Source organism: Nematolebias whitei, chromosome 12 (assembly GCF_014905685.2).
Source record: "Nematolebias whitei isolate Nwh7 chromosome 12, NemWhi1, whole genome shotgun sequence".
NCBI lineage: Eukaryota > Metazoa > Chordata > Actinopteri > Cyprinodontiformes > Rivulidae > Nematolebias > Nematolebias whitei.
This window is the reverse complement of record NC_056509.1, coordinates 28,051,453-28,067,247: the sequence shown is the minus strand read 5'-3', so window position 1 is coordinate 28,067,247 and position 15,795 is coordinate 28,051,453. Positions and strand designations below refer to the sequence as shown.

General features: G+C 39.8%; 1 protein-coding gene across 1 annotated transcript in view; it reads right to left on the bottom strand.

Annotated features, from left to right (window-relative positions):
* Positions 1–15,795, bottom strand: part of dpf3 (D4, zinc and double PHD fingers, family 3) — a 36,097-nt gene that overhangs the window by 11,674 nt on the left and 8,628 nt on the right. The window contains exons 2-6 of the mRNA XM_037685365.1: positions 12,782–12,942; positions 8,179–8,286; positions 5,395–5,531; positions 4,989–5,084; positions 1,785–1,857 (exon numbers count right to left, since the gene is read on the bottom strand). Coding sequence (XP_037541293.1) covers positions 1,785–1,857; positions 4,989–5,084; positions 5,395–5,531; positions 8,179–8,286; positions 12,782–12,942 — 575 coding nt within the window. The remainder of the gene's footprint in view (positions 1–1,784; positions 1,858–4,988; positions 5,085–5,394; positions 5,532–8,178; positions 8,287–12,781; positions 12,943–15,795) is intronic.

Here is a 15,795-nt window from a genome sequence, read left to right as displayed (position 1 = left end):
CCCACCACTGCTGACTTGATATAGAAAAGCCAAGTATAAACCATTGTAACTACAGTAGTCCCTCGCTACTTCGCAGTTCGACTTTCGCAGACTTGTTCTTTTGCGGTTTTTCAACGATTGTCAACTTTAATATAACTCACGTGATTGGGACGATATGGGATAAAAAGTTAACGAAACAACAGGCGCTGCCATTTTGTAGTTTTCTTTCAATAAACCTACACCGTAACACCAAATAACTACACTACCCAGAAGCCAACAGTGTTTCCGGCCACTGCTTTCTGCCAAAATGGACAGAAAGCTTTGATCCGATCCGAACCTGGCTAAAAAGTTCGATCCTTATTCATCGTGACTTCGCGCTCCGTGGATGCAGAAAGCCATACAGAACCAACCGGGAATTGGAACAGGACTACTTCCAGCCTCGTCAGTCAATCTGAGCGCTGCTTGCCAGCCCAGGAAGCCTCTCAAAAGTGTCTTTGTGCTTAACGGCTGCAGAGAGCCGATCAGAACCGGACCAAGGCTGGTGAGTACCCATATAAAATTTTGAATTGGCTACTGTACAGTACAACGCATGTTGTTAAAACGTAGGTTCTAGAGTTTAGAACATTGCAAGAGTGTGGGAAGGGTTATGCATGTCTGATATGGAAACCACTGCAACACAGTTAGATCCAGTAACTTTTCAACATGTACAGTTTTACTTCATTTCCACCACTCAGTCTGGGTGCTAAACCTTTTTTAGTCAGTGAGTGTATTAACTTGAAGCAACGCTAAGAACTAGGGAATTTAATAAAAAGGTTTATTAGTAACTACTGAATAAGTCAGATATTTAAAAACTGTGAGCTGATATGCAAACTTTTTGTGCTAACTTTACAAACCCTCATTCTCTATGCTTCTTGGTATCATATAGAAGTCTTTACAGTGAGCCGATTAATATACTTAATACAAACAGTTCTTGACTGATTCACTGCTGCAGCCATTTCTGCTTACAATTTAGTTTGACAGGAAAATTCCATTACAATCTCCATTACTAGCCTTTATAAAGGAATGAAAGGTTAATAAATAAATGCACTCTGTAAATACTTCTACTGATGGAATATTTTTTAAATCTAACTATGGCCTTAAACACATGAAACATGAATCCCTCAGTGCAGCATCAGCAGAGCTTCTACAGAAGCAACGTTTGCGACAGCGTAGCGTTAGTGTCATGCGGCGCTCGCACCGAGTTCATGAAGGGAAACCTGCACAGGCAGCATTTACAGAGCTCACTCAGCCACAGCAGAGGCCAGCTAGCAAAAAGGCTGATTGTGATGAGAGTTTAAGAAGCGGCTTGTAAATAAAAGACAGGGACACGTTTCGATACCTTCTTCAGCCTTTTTTGAGTTATGCTTTTGTTTGTATCTATCTGGAACAGAGGAGACACACACAGGCAAACGATAACGGAAAGATAGAACGAGACATAAAATGAAGATGACATTCTTCTGTTTCAGTCAGCATCTCTATCCCCCCCATCCCCCGACAGTAATCTAATCCTGAGGGATTCTGTCCAAGAAACAGTGGCATGCTAGTCAAATCTGCAGAAACAGCAAACTCTCTTTTTTTTTCATGCTGAAGAAAACTGATGTCAGGACCAGTCAAACAGAAGGCTATCGTTAAAAGATGTGAGAAACGTACATTTCGAATGTTTTTTCAATACTTTTTGTCTAACAAGAACTTTTCATTTTGAAAAACACTGAGTTTGACTTTGTATCTAAACAGGATGGTATGGTACGCAAAGTATTTGTTCTTACTGTCACAGACGTAAGGTTTATCCTGGTCGTCGACGTTAACAGTTTCTGTCCTCCTGCGAGTTGACCCTCTGCTCTGAAAGGAAACAACTCATTCAGAATGGGCGCAAATGTCATAATAATTTGGAGCTTTCAGTGATTTATTTAAACCAGTATTTTCCAGGGTGGAATGGTTATACTTACAACTTCACTGATTAAAAAAAAAACAAGAACTGGGTGCACTAGATTGAACTTATTGTGGGGTTTCTTTAATCCGCACAAGGTCAACGTCAGACATATAGATCCTGAACTCATTTCTTTAAATATGTGGTACTGATGAAGGTTCTAAAATGTATTTGAACAACAAAACCAAAGGTTACTAAATTTGCATTAGTGATTATAGTTGACTGCAACTTTTATTAGCAATGGAAAAGTGGTTAGCACTGTTGCCTCATAGCAAGAAGAAGATCCTGGGTTCAATTCCCAGTTTGGACCCGGGGTCTTTCTGTGTGGTGTTTCCATGTTCTCCTCGTATTTGTGTGGGTTTTCTCTGGGTACTCCGGGTTTTTCCACAGTCCAAAAACATGCATGCTAGGCCGCCTTGAGGCCCAGACCTCCCTTGCAAAAGAGATCTGTGATCTTAATGGGATTTGCCTGGTTAATTAAAGGTTAAATAATAATAATAATAATTTAAACAAATAGTTTTTCTTTACCAGCCAGAAAAGTGTTTGTTTGAAACACTTTTAGCAAGTTGGAAAATCCAAGGAACTTGACAACAATCAAAGAAAGAGAAATGTAAGTTTACCAAAATTGGGAAAGTCTTTTGGAGCTTTTTCTAAACAAGTTGAGCTCCAAGATCCTCCATTCAAACAACTGTACCTACAGTAAGTACAACTTATTACCACTTTACCAAGGTCAGGACAAAACCCAAGCTGTCACCCTCAGATGACAGAATGGTTGAGGTGTTCAGGAACAACACTGGAATCACCAAGGCCTGACATGAACTGGGAACAGCTGGACACACTGGTGTCTCTGTCCACGATGAAGACAGTTTTACACCATCATGAACTGAGGGCGAGATAACCAAGAAAGAAGCTCCTGCTCCAAAAGCCACACTTTCATGCTCAGATGTCTTCTGGAGAAAACTTAGTCAGACCAGACAAAGATTGAGATGTTTGTCAAGAAGAAGAAGAAGCATGTTTGGAGGAGTCAAGGTAAGGCTTTCAAACCTAAGAGCATTGGTGTCAGAAGCATTTGTAATGTGAGGGGGCACACTGGTGGGGGGGTCTGGGTGTCCTCCACCAGAAAATTTTGAATAAAGTAGATGCCATTTTATACATTCTGGTGTATTTCAACAGGTTGTTAACCATCTATGTTTACCTACACAAGTAAACACTTGAGTCAATAACTATATTAGAGAGCATGGCACAATGCTTCCACCCCCACCCCGGTAGACAACTGCCTGCACTAACATAGCACTAAGCTAGCGGCACAAAATACATATGTGCTAGCTAAGATGCTACAGACGTAGCGCTCCACTTCTTTCAGGCATCCTAACCCCCACCCCAGTCAACAACTGCCCACACTAACAAGGTGCTTTTTCATTCAACCTTTATTTTTACAAGCTAGCCTCATTGAGCCACGAGGACTCATTTACAAGATGGACCTGTTCCAGACAGAACAGTGCAAAGCTAGCATGTAACACAGAGGTGTCTCCCCCTCCTGCCCCCGTCCTGTCAAGTGACCTAGAGGAAACACTGCATGCGGTGTGTTGACTTGTTGTAGGTAACCAGGAAAACCTGGAGTGGACTTTTAGTGGTTTGAGTATTCTCCTATTGATCAGGTGGAATGGATTTGTTCACAAAAAACAGAAACAGTGCTGGGTGAACTAATATTTTATGGTAAATATAACCAATATTTTTTAAAATGTGAGGGTGACACGTCCCCGTCACATATAATTGTTGCGACGCATATGCGTGGAATGACTTTTCAGACAGGCTCCTTCTCTCACTGTTTTTAAGGGTGTTCTCACACCTGATAGTCCGGTAGGCCCAGTTCGATTGGGGACCAAAATTGGAACATTTGTTACCTTTTCAGCTGATGCAGTTCGCATTCACACTGCACTGCGTCAGTCGAGGCAAACCGTTTGAGCAACCTGTTCCCACTGTGGTGGTGCTGCACCAAGAACTACTGAAGGAAACAACAAGAAAACCTCTGAAGAAGACACTGAGCGCAACTTACTTCTTCTATAAACAAAAATGGAGTGGCGTCAAATTTTTGCGGTTTTAGGATTTCTGTTTTGTCTGTGGCGCATGTGCCAAACAAGCATTTTATAACAATGGTCTCAGCAATGTGGTGGTAGAATTTGATAGTGGTAGAAATGCACGTTTGTTTTGGTTGTATTTACCCAGAATTCCCTGTGCTGTAGTCCACTTTCTGCTTTTGGAGCAGTCTTCACTCCACTTGCATCCGCATATGCATTCAAGCCGTGCCAGAGTTCAGTTCAACTGAATCGAGACCTAGGCTTTTAAGCGGAGCAGGATTCGCTTTTTTGATCCGCATCAGAGTTCGATTGCACATTCACACCGCCCCAAATGAACCGGACTTTTTAGGCAAACGGACAAGAGTTCGATTAAAGCGGACTAAACAAGGCTGGTGTGAAAACACCCAAAGTCTCACTTAAAAACTCACTTTTATTCCCTGGCTTTTGACACTGTGTGATTTGTTCTTTATCTGTCTGTATTCCACAATGTTAGCCATTTAGTTATTATAGTCTTCCATTTGGATCTATGTATTTTTTTGCTGTGTTTTTTGCTTGTTTGTTTCTGCTGTACAGCACTTTGGTTGGACTTGTTGCTGTTTTAAGTGCTTTATAAATAAAGTGGTATGGTATGCCTAAGAGCGCTGTGAAGCATGATGGTGGTAGCATCATGCTGTGGTACAGGTAGACTGCACAAAGCAGATGGAATAATTAAGGACTACCTCTAAATTCTTCACGTCAAGTCAGCATAAACTCAAAGTATTGCACCGAGTTCTTGGTTAAAAAAAAATCATTGAAGATGTTTAATTATTCCACATAAATAATGGTTTAAATAAATGACTAAAAGTCCCAAATAATTATGACCTTACGTACACCTTTTCACGAGTGTACGTAAACTATACTACCATGCATATTTTCCAGCGATAATTAAACCAGTGTTGTGTTTTGTTCTTTTGTCTGCCACTCACTTTTCCTCTGTTCTTGTTCTTTCTCTTTGGCGTATCAAGTTCAAGCTCATCGTCATCGTGAAAACTGTCCACATTTTCCTCTGCCTCCAGCACTTTCTACATCATAGAATCACACACAAAAGGTTACATCAAAGAAAAAATTGGCAAGAAAACAAAAAGAAAAGGTGGTGAACAAAGAAAACATGGCCGTTCGGCATATTTACGCTCTTTGATGTTGCAAAGCCGGGCAGAAGCTTCATCTAGCTTTAATATTACAGAACGTAGCACATTTTGTTAAAACATGAACATATGATGAAAAGTCTTAAAGCTAATTCTCGTGTTGAGGAAAGCAAAACCACCCTGACGTGTTTGGGATTCATGTTATTTTAACTTCCTTTTAAAATGAGAGTACATTTTTAAACATCACCTGAATTTCCAGCAGCGTCTCCTCCTCCTTACAGAGGCTGTTTTTTTTATTCTCCAGCTGACTGTCAGCCTTCAGGAGGGCCTCCAAGGCTGTCGCCTCAACTGGGGGACCCTCACGCTTGGGGGCCAGTTCTGCTTCTGTAGACATAGCGTGAAGAAACAATAAGGGAAACAAAAGTAGTTCGTATGTGCCTCTAAATATTGCAAACTGTGTGTGTTTTTATTCATAATTTATTTCCCCGCAGTGTGAAATTCTAAACTTCTCAACAAATCAAGTCAACAAATGTTCAAAGCAAATATGTTCTGAATAATCTCATTTACAAGACCAGCAGTGCATCTCAACTTTTAGCCTCTGGAGCTAATTTTTGGGAACTCTGAGATCATCTCAGGCCTGAGCGTTGTTGTGTTTCAATGTGTAAGGTGCGTGTTAGATTGTACCATGAAGTGCACTTTATTTGTGTTACCTCAAACGGTCAGACGTTTCAAATGGGTCGTGAGTGTTTGAGCTGTGAGGCAGTCAGAAGGTTATTTCTCTAAACTTCAGGTTCAACAGAAACATTACCAGTAAAAAAAAAAAAAAAAAAAAACGAGCTAGCGTCGGTGTGCAGGTGTAGTTAGTAATTAACAAACGTCTGGTTGCTGTTCAAAATTGGGACATCCGTAAAACTAATATATACCGAGCGATCCATCAGTGGAACACTGCGACTCTTGATTAAATCCTGTTGTTTCCCCGACACCTCCGTTATCTTTTGCTGAGATGAACCTGCTGCAGCATCTCTGTCCTCACCCCTTGAAATTTTAAAAGCAGACTAACCATAACGCAGGGATGCATTCAGGAAAAAAAGAGAGTGAAGCCTTCTGCTGAGCCTGAAAGGTACTTATCGAACTTTTGTGTTTTGTGGAGGAGTAGGATACCTAAACGTCATGCAGTGTTGTACCGTCACGTGATTTCTGCTAACTGTCCTAGGTCGACCTCGGCACCCCTCGAGAGTGTTCACGGACCTCACCAGAGAGAACTGACTGATTGTACCATTCTTATCAGAACTCCTACAGTGCCTCTGGTGTGTCCTTGGACACGCTCACCGCTCTTGTCGTCTCCCCTCCCCTGCGGAATGTCTGTGTCGCTATGTGCTTATGCGCGGGGTGTTTTTTTCAATCTCAGGCTATCTCTCGTCGGCCAAGGAGTGAGAGTCTGTTAGAAAATTTTTGTTGCCTCCAAATCCTGTACATGTGTCACATTCATTACTTTTTGTCTGTCTAAACAGGTCTCACTTGTAAATGAGTCTTGGAAGCCCAGTGTGATTTATCTGTGTAAATAAAGGTTGAATGAATGAATGAAAAAAAACAGGGATGGTCATTTAATGCAGTGATTTCAGCCATGACAGCCACTAAATACAGATTTTTCTTCAGATTTATCTGAGCTAATAGTCTTTCCCATTAATTTCAGTCCATTTGTAATCCTAAAAGCCTGTTTTGAGCTGTTTTTAATTCCATCCATGTGGCTGACTTTCACAAAATTATCAAAGTGAAGATCTACAAGCAAGTTTTTTTTCTATTATTTACTCCAAATGTCTCCGTTTTTTGTCGCCACTTTTTCGAGTCTTCTAGTATACTGCTGTCATCAAACTCATGAGGGTACACATGTCTCTGTTTTCAGATTTAATGTGTTGTTTTTTTACAAACTATTTGTATTCAGTCTGCTAATTTTTTAAACAACGTCGGTATAAAATGTAGTTTAATGCATTTGTTTGAGTCTTATGTCATTTTTGGTTTATATTAAAGAAAGCAAACTGGCTCCAGAGTCTCTGACACCCAAAACACAAAGAAAAGGATGAACACATGCAGAGAAATAAATCCTGTTTTGAAGCAGTCTTGTGACAGATCCACTGTTTGCACCCGGGCACGCAGACAAATCTCTGTGCATGATGCATTACATAAACATAAAGCATTTGACAAAGCCCGGGAGAAAAGAACTCTCAGTTCTGTGTTTTATTACAGACGTCTGAATATCTTAATATGAAAATGGAAAAATTTCTTCTTTTTTTTACTCTCAGCTGAAGAGAAATTCCAGATTTTTCTTGTTCTCTACAATTTGCTGCTGGTTTTGTTTCCTGTTATTTACTTTGGTCGGCTGCTCAGTTGCAGCTCAGGTGAGTTTTGTATTTTATTTTTTTGTTTTATTTTTTTACTTCAACTAGAAGAACCCCCTTTCCTCGGCTTAAAGAGCAATCGTTTTTGTAGAGTAAGCTCAGGAGGATTATATTGCATTTGGGAGACGGAAAGAGGGAAACAATGAAGAGGAAAAGCCGAAACAAAGACATGCTTTTATTTTCCTCTTATCGGGTTCTTGAGCATTCCGTTGCTAAAACACAAACACTGTACGCAGGCATGGATGCACAACATAAAGCGCACACGGTCACCTCATACGACTTCGTTTTTAATGCATCGTGGACGAATGATTAGTGAGGCCCAGACAGGGTGCTTCTGAGCTGCAGCGGGGAGCAAAAGTCATGTGTGTGAGGTATCTGCATGTGTGTGTGTGCAGCGCCGGAACAGTGAGAGGGGGCATTGATTCAAGGGAGAGAATGAACCTGGAGACCTGGTGAGAGCGAGGCTAACCAGAGCCAGATGGCCAGATATCAAGAGAAATGATGCAAGTTGTTTATGAAGTGAGAGCAGTTTGCAAAAAGTCAAAAGATATACAAGTTAGAATGGATTTTGTTGTGTAACTGTGGGTGAGTACTGTTTTACACTGCACCCATCATGGGGAGGGGGGTTGTCTTACCTAATCGAAGCTCACACAGGCGGAGCTGGGGATCCAGGGGAGGGTGGAGTCGCCTCTTCTTTCTCCAGCAGCGAGCAGGGTACGTATACATCTGTCCTGCGGCCTGGCCTGGACAAACACACACCCACAAACATATATATACAGTATGTATATATATATATATAACATTTTAACAAGCCCTGCACAAAGTCCTCTTCACACACACAAACACAGTCATTAACACCAGTGGTGTAGTCTACATTTTTGTACTGGGCATACTGTGCTTAGAAACCAAAGTATACCAGTTAGTACAATGTCATTGTTAATTTATTTTGATTTTTAAGCATATTGAACATTTCCAAATTTCTCTGATGCTTTTATTTGAATAAATGAACAACAAACTCTGTACAACAGTTGGCTTTGTATTAAAAACATGTTATAAAATTTATAAAGCAGTATCAAAGCAAAACGTTCTAGTACTAAGTAGTAAGTACAGAATAATTAATTATACAAAAAACAGGTTGAACCAAATCAATGTGTCTATAAAATGTTCCAGATGTGTTGACAATGACACGAGCCCATATCATGTATCATTGCTGATACATGATATGGGCTCGTGTCATTGGGCACTTTTAAGTGGGTATACTGAAATTCCCATGCGTTTCTAGTGGGTATACTCTGTGTACCTGCATATTGCATAGAGTACACCACTGATTAACACAGAAATACACACCCAAGCCAAGACTTGTTTCAGGTAACACTTTTACAGTAACGTGTATTGATTCCACCTGTATTAAGACTAATAATCTGTGACTTTTCAGAAAAAAAAACCATCCTGCTCTCAGAGACAATTTTTTTAAATTAATTTGTTGGATTTTTTTTTTCCCCAAGCAAATAACACCCACAAAATGAAGTTTATTTTAAACGTACAAGATATTAGAGACAAGGTATATAATTATCTTCCTATAAACATCACGCCTCCACTTTTAATCAGAGTCTACTGCAGCTTGGTGGAAGGAAGAGAGGTTTTATGTCTGCATGAGCAGAGGAACAGAAAATAAAATGCAGGCGAAGGAGGGAGAGGGATAAAACCAGAATAAATGAATATAATGCGAGTTAGGTCGGCCACAAAGTATAGGGTGTGGCCTGAAGGGGTTTGCATTCAAGACGGAGAGCGGGCTATTTCTGTCCATGTCTCAGCAGGGAGCGGATCGCTCCCCTCGGCTCTATGGACGAACCACATGTACATAACGATTTCTGACTGCTCCATACGTCGGTGAAACATATTTATAGGAGAGGTGGACTGAAGGACTATTTATTGGAGGAGGCTACATTTAAAGTACTGTGCACAAGTCTTGATTCATCCCTCAGTCAGACTTTCTTTGAATTGTTTCTAATCGTCCTGAACTCCATTTCTTCAGGTTTTCTTGCAGTTTTTCTTTGGACTTTTGACTTCCTCAGACGGCTGAGACGAGCTGGTCTGGGAAGCTCAGTCCTCACCTCCTTCTACAGGTGTGCAGTGGAGAGCATCCTGTGCTCCAGAATCAACGTGTGGCATGGAGGCTGCACAGCTGCAGAAAAAAAAGCTTTGCAGAGAGTGGTGAAGGCTGCACAGAAGTCTGTCGGAGTCAGTCTCCCCACCATCACAGACATCTACACCTCCAGATGCAGGAAGAGGGCCACCTGCATCATGAAGGACCCCACTCACCCAGCACACACACTTTTTGTCCCACTCCCCTCAGGAAGGAGGTTGAGGAGCATTAAGTGTAGAACCACTAGACTGAGGAACAGCTTCTACCCTGAGGCTGTTAGACTCATGAATCTCAGAATAATCATTGTGAAGAAAAAAAATCACATCATGTTGCTGCTGATCTGTTTCATGTTGCTGCTGATCTGTTTCATGTTGCTACTGGTCTGTTTCAATGTTGATGTGTTCATGCATGCTCATCTGCTCACACGGACTCATGTTCATGTTTGTGCTGATATTCAACGTAATGTTTTATGTTATGAGTGCTTGGTGTATATTTAGTTGATGTTTTTCTTAGTTCATATCTTAGATGTTATTACTGTTTTTCTTATACATTTTATTGTTGGATGTAACTGGGACCCTGTGTACATAATTTCGCTCCACCACATGTACCACATGAGGTGCGAATGACAATAAAGAAACTCTGACTCTGACTTTTTAGGTGGTTTAAAACTTTTGCACATGGATGCAGCCGTTCTTTAGATGTATGAGTTTGTCTTGTGTCTCGTGTCTGTAAAACATTAAATTTCAGTAAGCAGCTGGTAATCTTAGCTCAAGACTTAAAGTGAAAAGAAAAGAATCACAGTACAGTAACTGTACTAACAGGATGTTTTCATGGCTTTTCCTGACAAGTTCACGGTAACAATATTTATTAAAGCAATAAATAAATTTTATTCGTACATTTTTCAAAACTAAACAAGTGAGGGTTATTTTATGAAGTCGGAGAGTTAATGACCTAACTTTATTTTCTTTAAACGCTTTAAAACAATAGTTTAGGCATTTTGAAGTGATCTTATGTGGAAATGTTAGGAACAAATAATATCTTACCTGTTGTACATAACACTTTGACTTACCACAGTTTGAAAATTTACCTTTGTTCTGACGAGCTAGCAGCTAGTCCGAGCAGGGCTAAGACTAAATGGAGTTAACTGCTGCCATCCCTAAATAGCTTTAATCTCAAAACTTTCAAAGTGGTTGATACAAATAATATTTTATGATTTTCTACACCGCCATCAGTTTTATTTTACAGGTATTTACAAAAATAAGTCTGTGTTTTTGCAAATGCACATAGCAGCAGCGGCTAGCTGTAGAATTTCTATTGTGTCCTGGGGCACCTCTGGCAGAAACATTCTAACATGTCAGCTGAAATACCCCCACAATGTGGATTTAATAACGATTTAAAGGTTAATAAAACATTGTTTGCATGAACCACTAGGGTACTTTCTAGATTGATGTAGTTTAATGACGTCATGAACTATGCTATGGCCTCACTCAGACTAGCCATTAGCTCATCACTCTACTAAAATATTAACAATCTCTCAAAACGGAGGATGTTTAAAGAAGTATTTACCACAAGTAAGAGTCATTGTTAACATTTCCACAAAAATACACTTAAAATGATCATAAACACAAAACTATTGCTGCAGTCAATCAAGCTTTGAAGGTTGAAACTTGAATTTGGGAATATAACTCACAACTTCACAATTATAAAACCTGTATTTATTGACTAGCTAAGCTAACAATACACGCTAATACCAATGCATCATGCTGAACTTTATGTATTCAACCACTGCAGCAACATGCTCCTTATAGAGAGGTTAATTAGTATTATACAGGAAACAAATTTAATTAAATCAAATTTGGCAAAAGTGTAAATAAATAGTTCATCTCTGCAGCTTTTTGTGTGCCTGTTACACACAGGGCAGCCATGTTGGATTTTGGGGCAAGTGAGGAACTTCATACTTTCTTTGAAACTCTGCCTCAAGTGAGTCTTCCAGTTGACTTTTCTGGTTCAGGACTTGACATTTCATATTTATGAACTGAACACACATGCTGTACCTCTGACCTGAGGATGACCCTGTTTGGTTTAAAGTTGGAGAGACAACTTATATTTTCTTAAGCATTTGATTATAGTAGAGCCAGTCATGCAATCTTATTGTGTTTGTGTTCTAAATTTAATATTTTCACTTATTTTCCATTATCAATCCATTTTCCCATTTTATTGAAATGTTTTATCATTTTTAGTTATCAAACAGAACTGTAATGAATGGTAAATACAGAAGTACTGTCACTTTAAGAGATTGCGCAAAGGATCCTGGGTACTACTGTACAGTCATTGTTTCAGTGTTGCCAGGTGTACAATAATTATCGCATTTGTACGACAATTTTGCCCTCTGTTTGATGTACGATCAATAATCCCAAAAAAGGCCAAATATACAATAATTTGACCATTCCGTGAATGTGTGGTTGTAATCGGCTGTCACCAGTCTCTCGCAACTGTTTGTCCGAGTTTTTTTGTGAACCCTGAAGACATCTGTGTCCACAAACAAATGCTTTTCTAAATGTTACCTACGAGTGACGTGTATGCGTTTGCCTCAGAACAACGGCCATGATTGGCTGAATAGTCCACTGCGCTCGCCCCATGAGTGAGGAAAAGAAAAGAAGAAGTAGAGCCAGTCTGGAAGAGGACTCATCACTACTATAGTGCATTAATAGATTTATTTTGGTTATGATGGGTGTACGATAATTTCCCTCAAAATACGATAATTTTATGTCTCTAGTACGATAATCCTACATTTCTCACCTGGCAACACTGCATTGTTTGAACGTAAGAGGTAAAATAAAGATGCCGGAGCAAGAGAAGCTGCATCCTCATCCTTTATGTCACATAAGTAACATGGTGTCAGAAGTGGGATATGAACCCATGCCTCCATTCTTAGACCACAATCTTTATGTCACATAAGTAAAGAGTGGACATTACAAGAACTTTGGTCCAACTTGTGTGGTTTTAAATTAGTTTTATGGATCACATGGCACTATTAGTTAATTTTTTTTGGAAGAAGGTAGATTTCCTCTCAGCCCTGTCATGTGTCTCACCTGGCTGGCGGTGGTGTTTTTCCATCCAGATGTAGCAGTTGTTCTGCGCCACGCCGGTTTGTGAGTCCAAGAATGGCATCCGCACGCTCCGCTCTGCACAGAGGCGAGCGTTGTAGCTGCGACAGTGCTCAATGGCGTCCTTATAAAACTGGTCACCGAGCCTGAAAAAAATGGAGAAATCAGACTCAGAGAACATGGCAGTGAAGTAGTCACAGGAGGGGACTGATGTGATGCAGCAACATGCACCCAGCTCATTTGTATCTACTTTTTCAACAATGATTTCATTCATAGAATATATCTTTTTTGGTTTTGTGGAAATGAAGTTGCCCACAATATTTTAGGCAAGCAGATTTTAAGCACAACACTTCAACTTCTGCTTTTTCTGTGACTTATGTAGAAGAATATTGGTTTATGCCACTGATTCCAAAGATATGTCGTAGTTTGGTGTCATAGTTGTGAATCTAAACGTGTCATGGACTGTTTCATTTTGACTACAGAACTGTGACGTCACTTTATTTGACTCCATCTGATGTTTAATCAAACAATCCCTGGCAAAAAAAAATTCTTCTTACTGGTGTCAGTCAGGGCCACACCTTCAACAGACATCTTCGGAACACATGACCATGACAGCGTTTTAATTTTTTCTTTATTTTAATTTCTTATAATTCTTTATTTATTTTCAAAAGACAGTTGACTTGTTTCATGCTCGAGTCCACCTGTGGGAGTTCCTGTTCCACGTTGGTCTTTGGTCACCAGAGGGCGCCATACTGCCACACCTGCAAGCAATGTGTCCTGATGAGGCTCCAGGCATATATATATATATATATATATATATATATATATATATATATATATATCCCCTTCGGTTCAAAAAGTCTTATACTGCCATCCAGTATTCAAAAAAGGTACTAAACACAAAAATTAACCAACATTTCTTCTTAAATTTGACAATAATTACTAATTGTGAAATTTCAAACAATATTATCGTTTATCGCAATAATTTCTGAGACAATGAATCGCTTAGCAAAATTTGTTTTTGTGACAGGTCTAGTTCAGGCCCTTGCTCAAGGGCTCAGAGTGGGGCAAATGAGGGTGGAGGCAGGTGTGGTTGTTTCAACTTTTCCACCCACATTTTGATAATGTCGGTACTGGGAGTTGAACCGGTGATCTCGATCACATGCCCACCTTCTCTAACCTCTGCGCCACCTCTCCCGCACTGTAAGTAAAAGCACTGAATTGATACTTTTGTGTCTGAATATTTCTTCAGTCCTTTCGCTCTGGGTACTCCGTTCTTGTGACACCACCTGTATTTCTACCCCAACTTATTTTTGCAAACATTGTAGATGACCATTTCCTGGAAGACATGATTTGAGGTCTGAGGTCTATATGGCTCAAACCCTCAATCGTTAAGGAGGTCCCCCCACCCCAACCCAAGAACAAATCAGATTGGTTTGTCTTTAAAATTTAGTCCACAATGAATGTTTTTAGTATGTAATGAATTTGATTACTATACACCTTTCACTTTCACTACACTATATCGTAGTTTATATGTTTGTAGTGTTGTTTTCTTAGTGTTTTATGTAATTTTTGATCAGCAGCATCTTATTCCCACATATTGGGTTTGTTTGTTTTGTAAAGTCTGGCTACTTCAGACTCATCAGATAAGATGTGAGGACGTCTGAGCTCAAAGAGTCACTGCGAGCAGAGATGAGTGGGAAATAAACACGTAAAGAAACTGAGAGGATCTGTGTGTGTGATTTTCTTGTCATCTGTCCAGCCCTCCACAGTGTTTCCCTCATGTTGTCAACTCCTGCTGCACCTGCCCCTCATTGTACTTCCCCAGGTGTTTGTAATTCTTTGTTAGCGTCAGTATATATTCTGCATTTCCTTGTTTCCGTCCTGTACGGCGTCGTGTTTTGTTTCCCCAAGGTTCCTCCGTGTCATCCTGCTCCTGTGTATTTCCTCGTAAGTTTTGCTGCCACGACAGTCTTTGTTTTGTTACATTATTTTCCCTATTTTACCTCCGAGATCTCCTCCTCTGCCTGCATGTGGGTTCAACATAACAGCAGAATCATGACAGGAACCGGAAAATAAATGCTTAATCTTGTCACAATGATAGACAAAGGGTATCAGATCAAACATTAGACAACTAATATGCGTTATGGATATTGACCACAGAGAGATCAGAGCCATTTGAAACAGAACAATCATGCCAACGATGATATTCAGTTGTATTTGCACATTAAGTCAGACAGGGTCACTCCACTGGAAACACTGAAGTGTCTGAACAATAGTAAAGTCTGGTTGAAACTAAATTTCCTGAATCTAAATGAAAATAAAACTGAAGTAATCAGCTTTGGTAAATATCACACCCTTGACACTTTTGACCCCGTAGGCTTCATACAACCACTCCACTGTCAGGAATCTGGGAGTTATTTTCAACAGAGCTTTTAAATTAGACAAACAGATAAATGCAGTTGTGAAACACAGTTTCTTCCAAGACACATTGCCTAGCTGAAGTCATACCTCCCTTTTAGGGACCTTGAAAATGCGATTCACGCTTTTACTACTTCCCATTTGGACTTTTGTAATGCATTGTATGTTGTTAGATAAATCATCTCTGCATCGCTTCCATCCAGAACGCAGCAGCTCATCTTTTGACGACAACTAGAAAACATTTTACTGCTTGTTTTTAAGGTTGATTTTAAGATTTTACTGCTTGTTTTTAAGGTTTTAAAAGTTCTGCCCTGTTATATTTATCAGAGTCAGAGTCAGAGTTTCTTTATTGTCATTCGCACCTCATGTGGTACATGTGGTGGAGCGAAATTATGTACACATGGTCCCAGTTACATCCAACAATAAAATGTATAAGAAAAACAGTAATAACATCTAAGATATGAACTAAGAAAAACATCAACTAAATATACACTAAGCACTCATAACATAAAACATTGAACATCAGCACAAACATGAACATGAGTCTGTGAGCAGATGTGCACGCATGAACACATCAA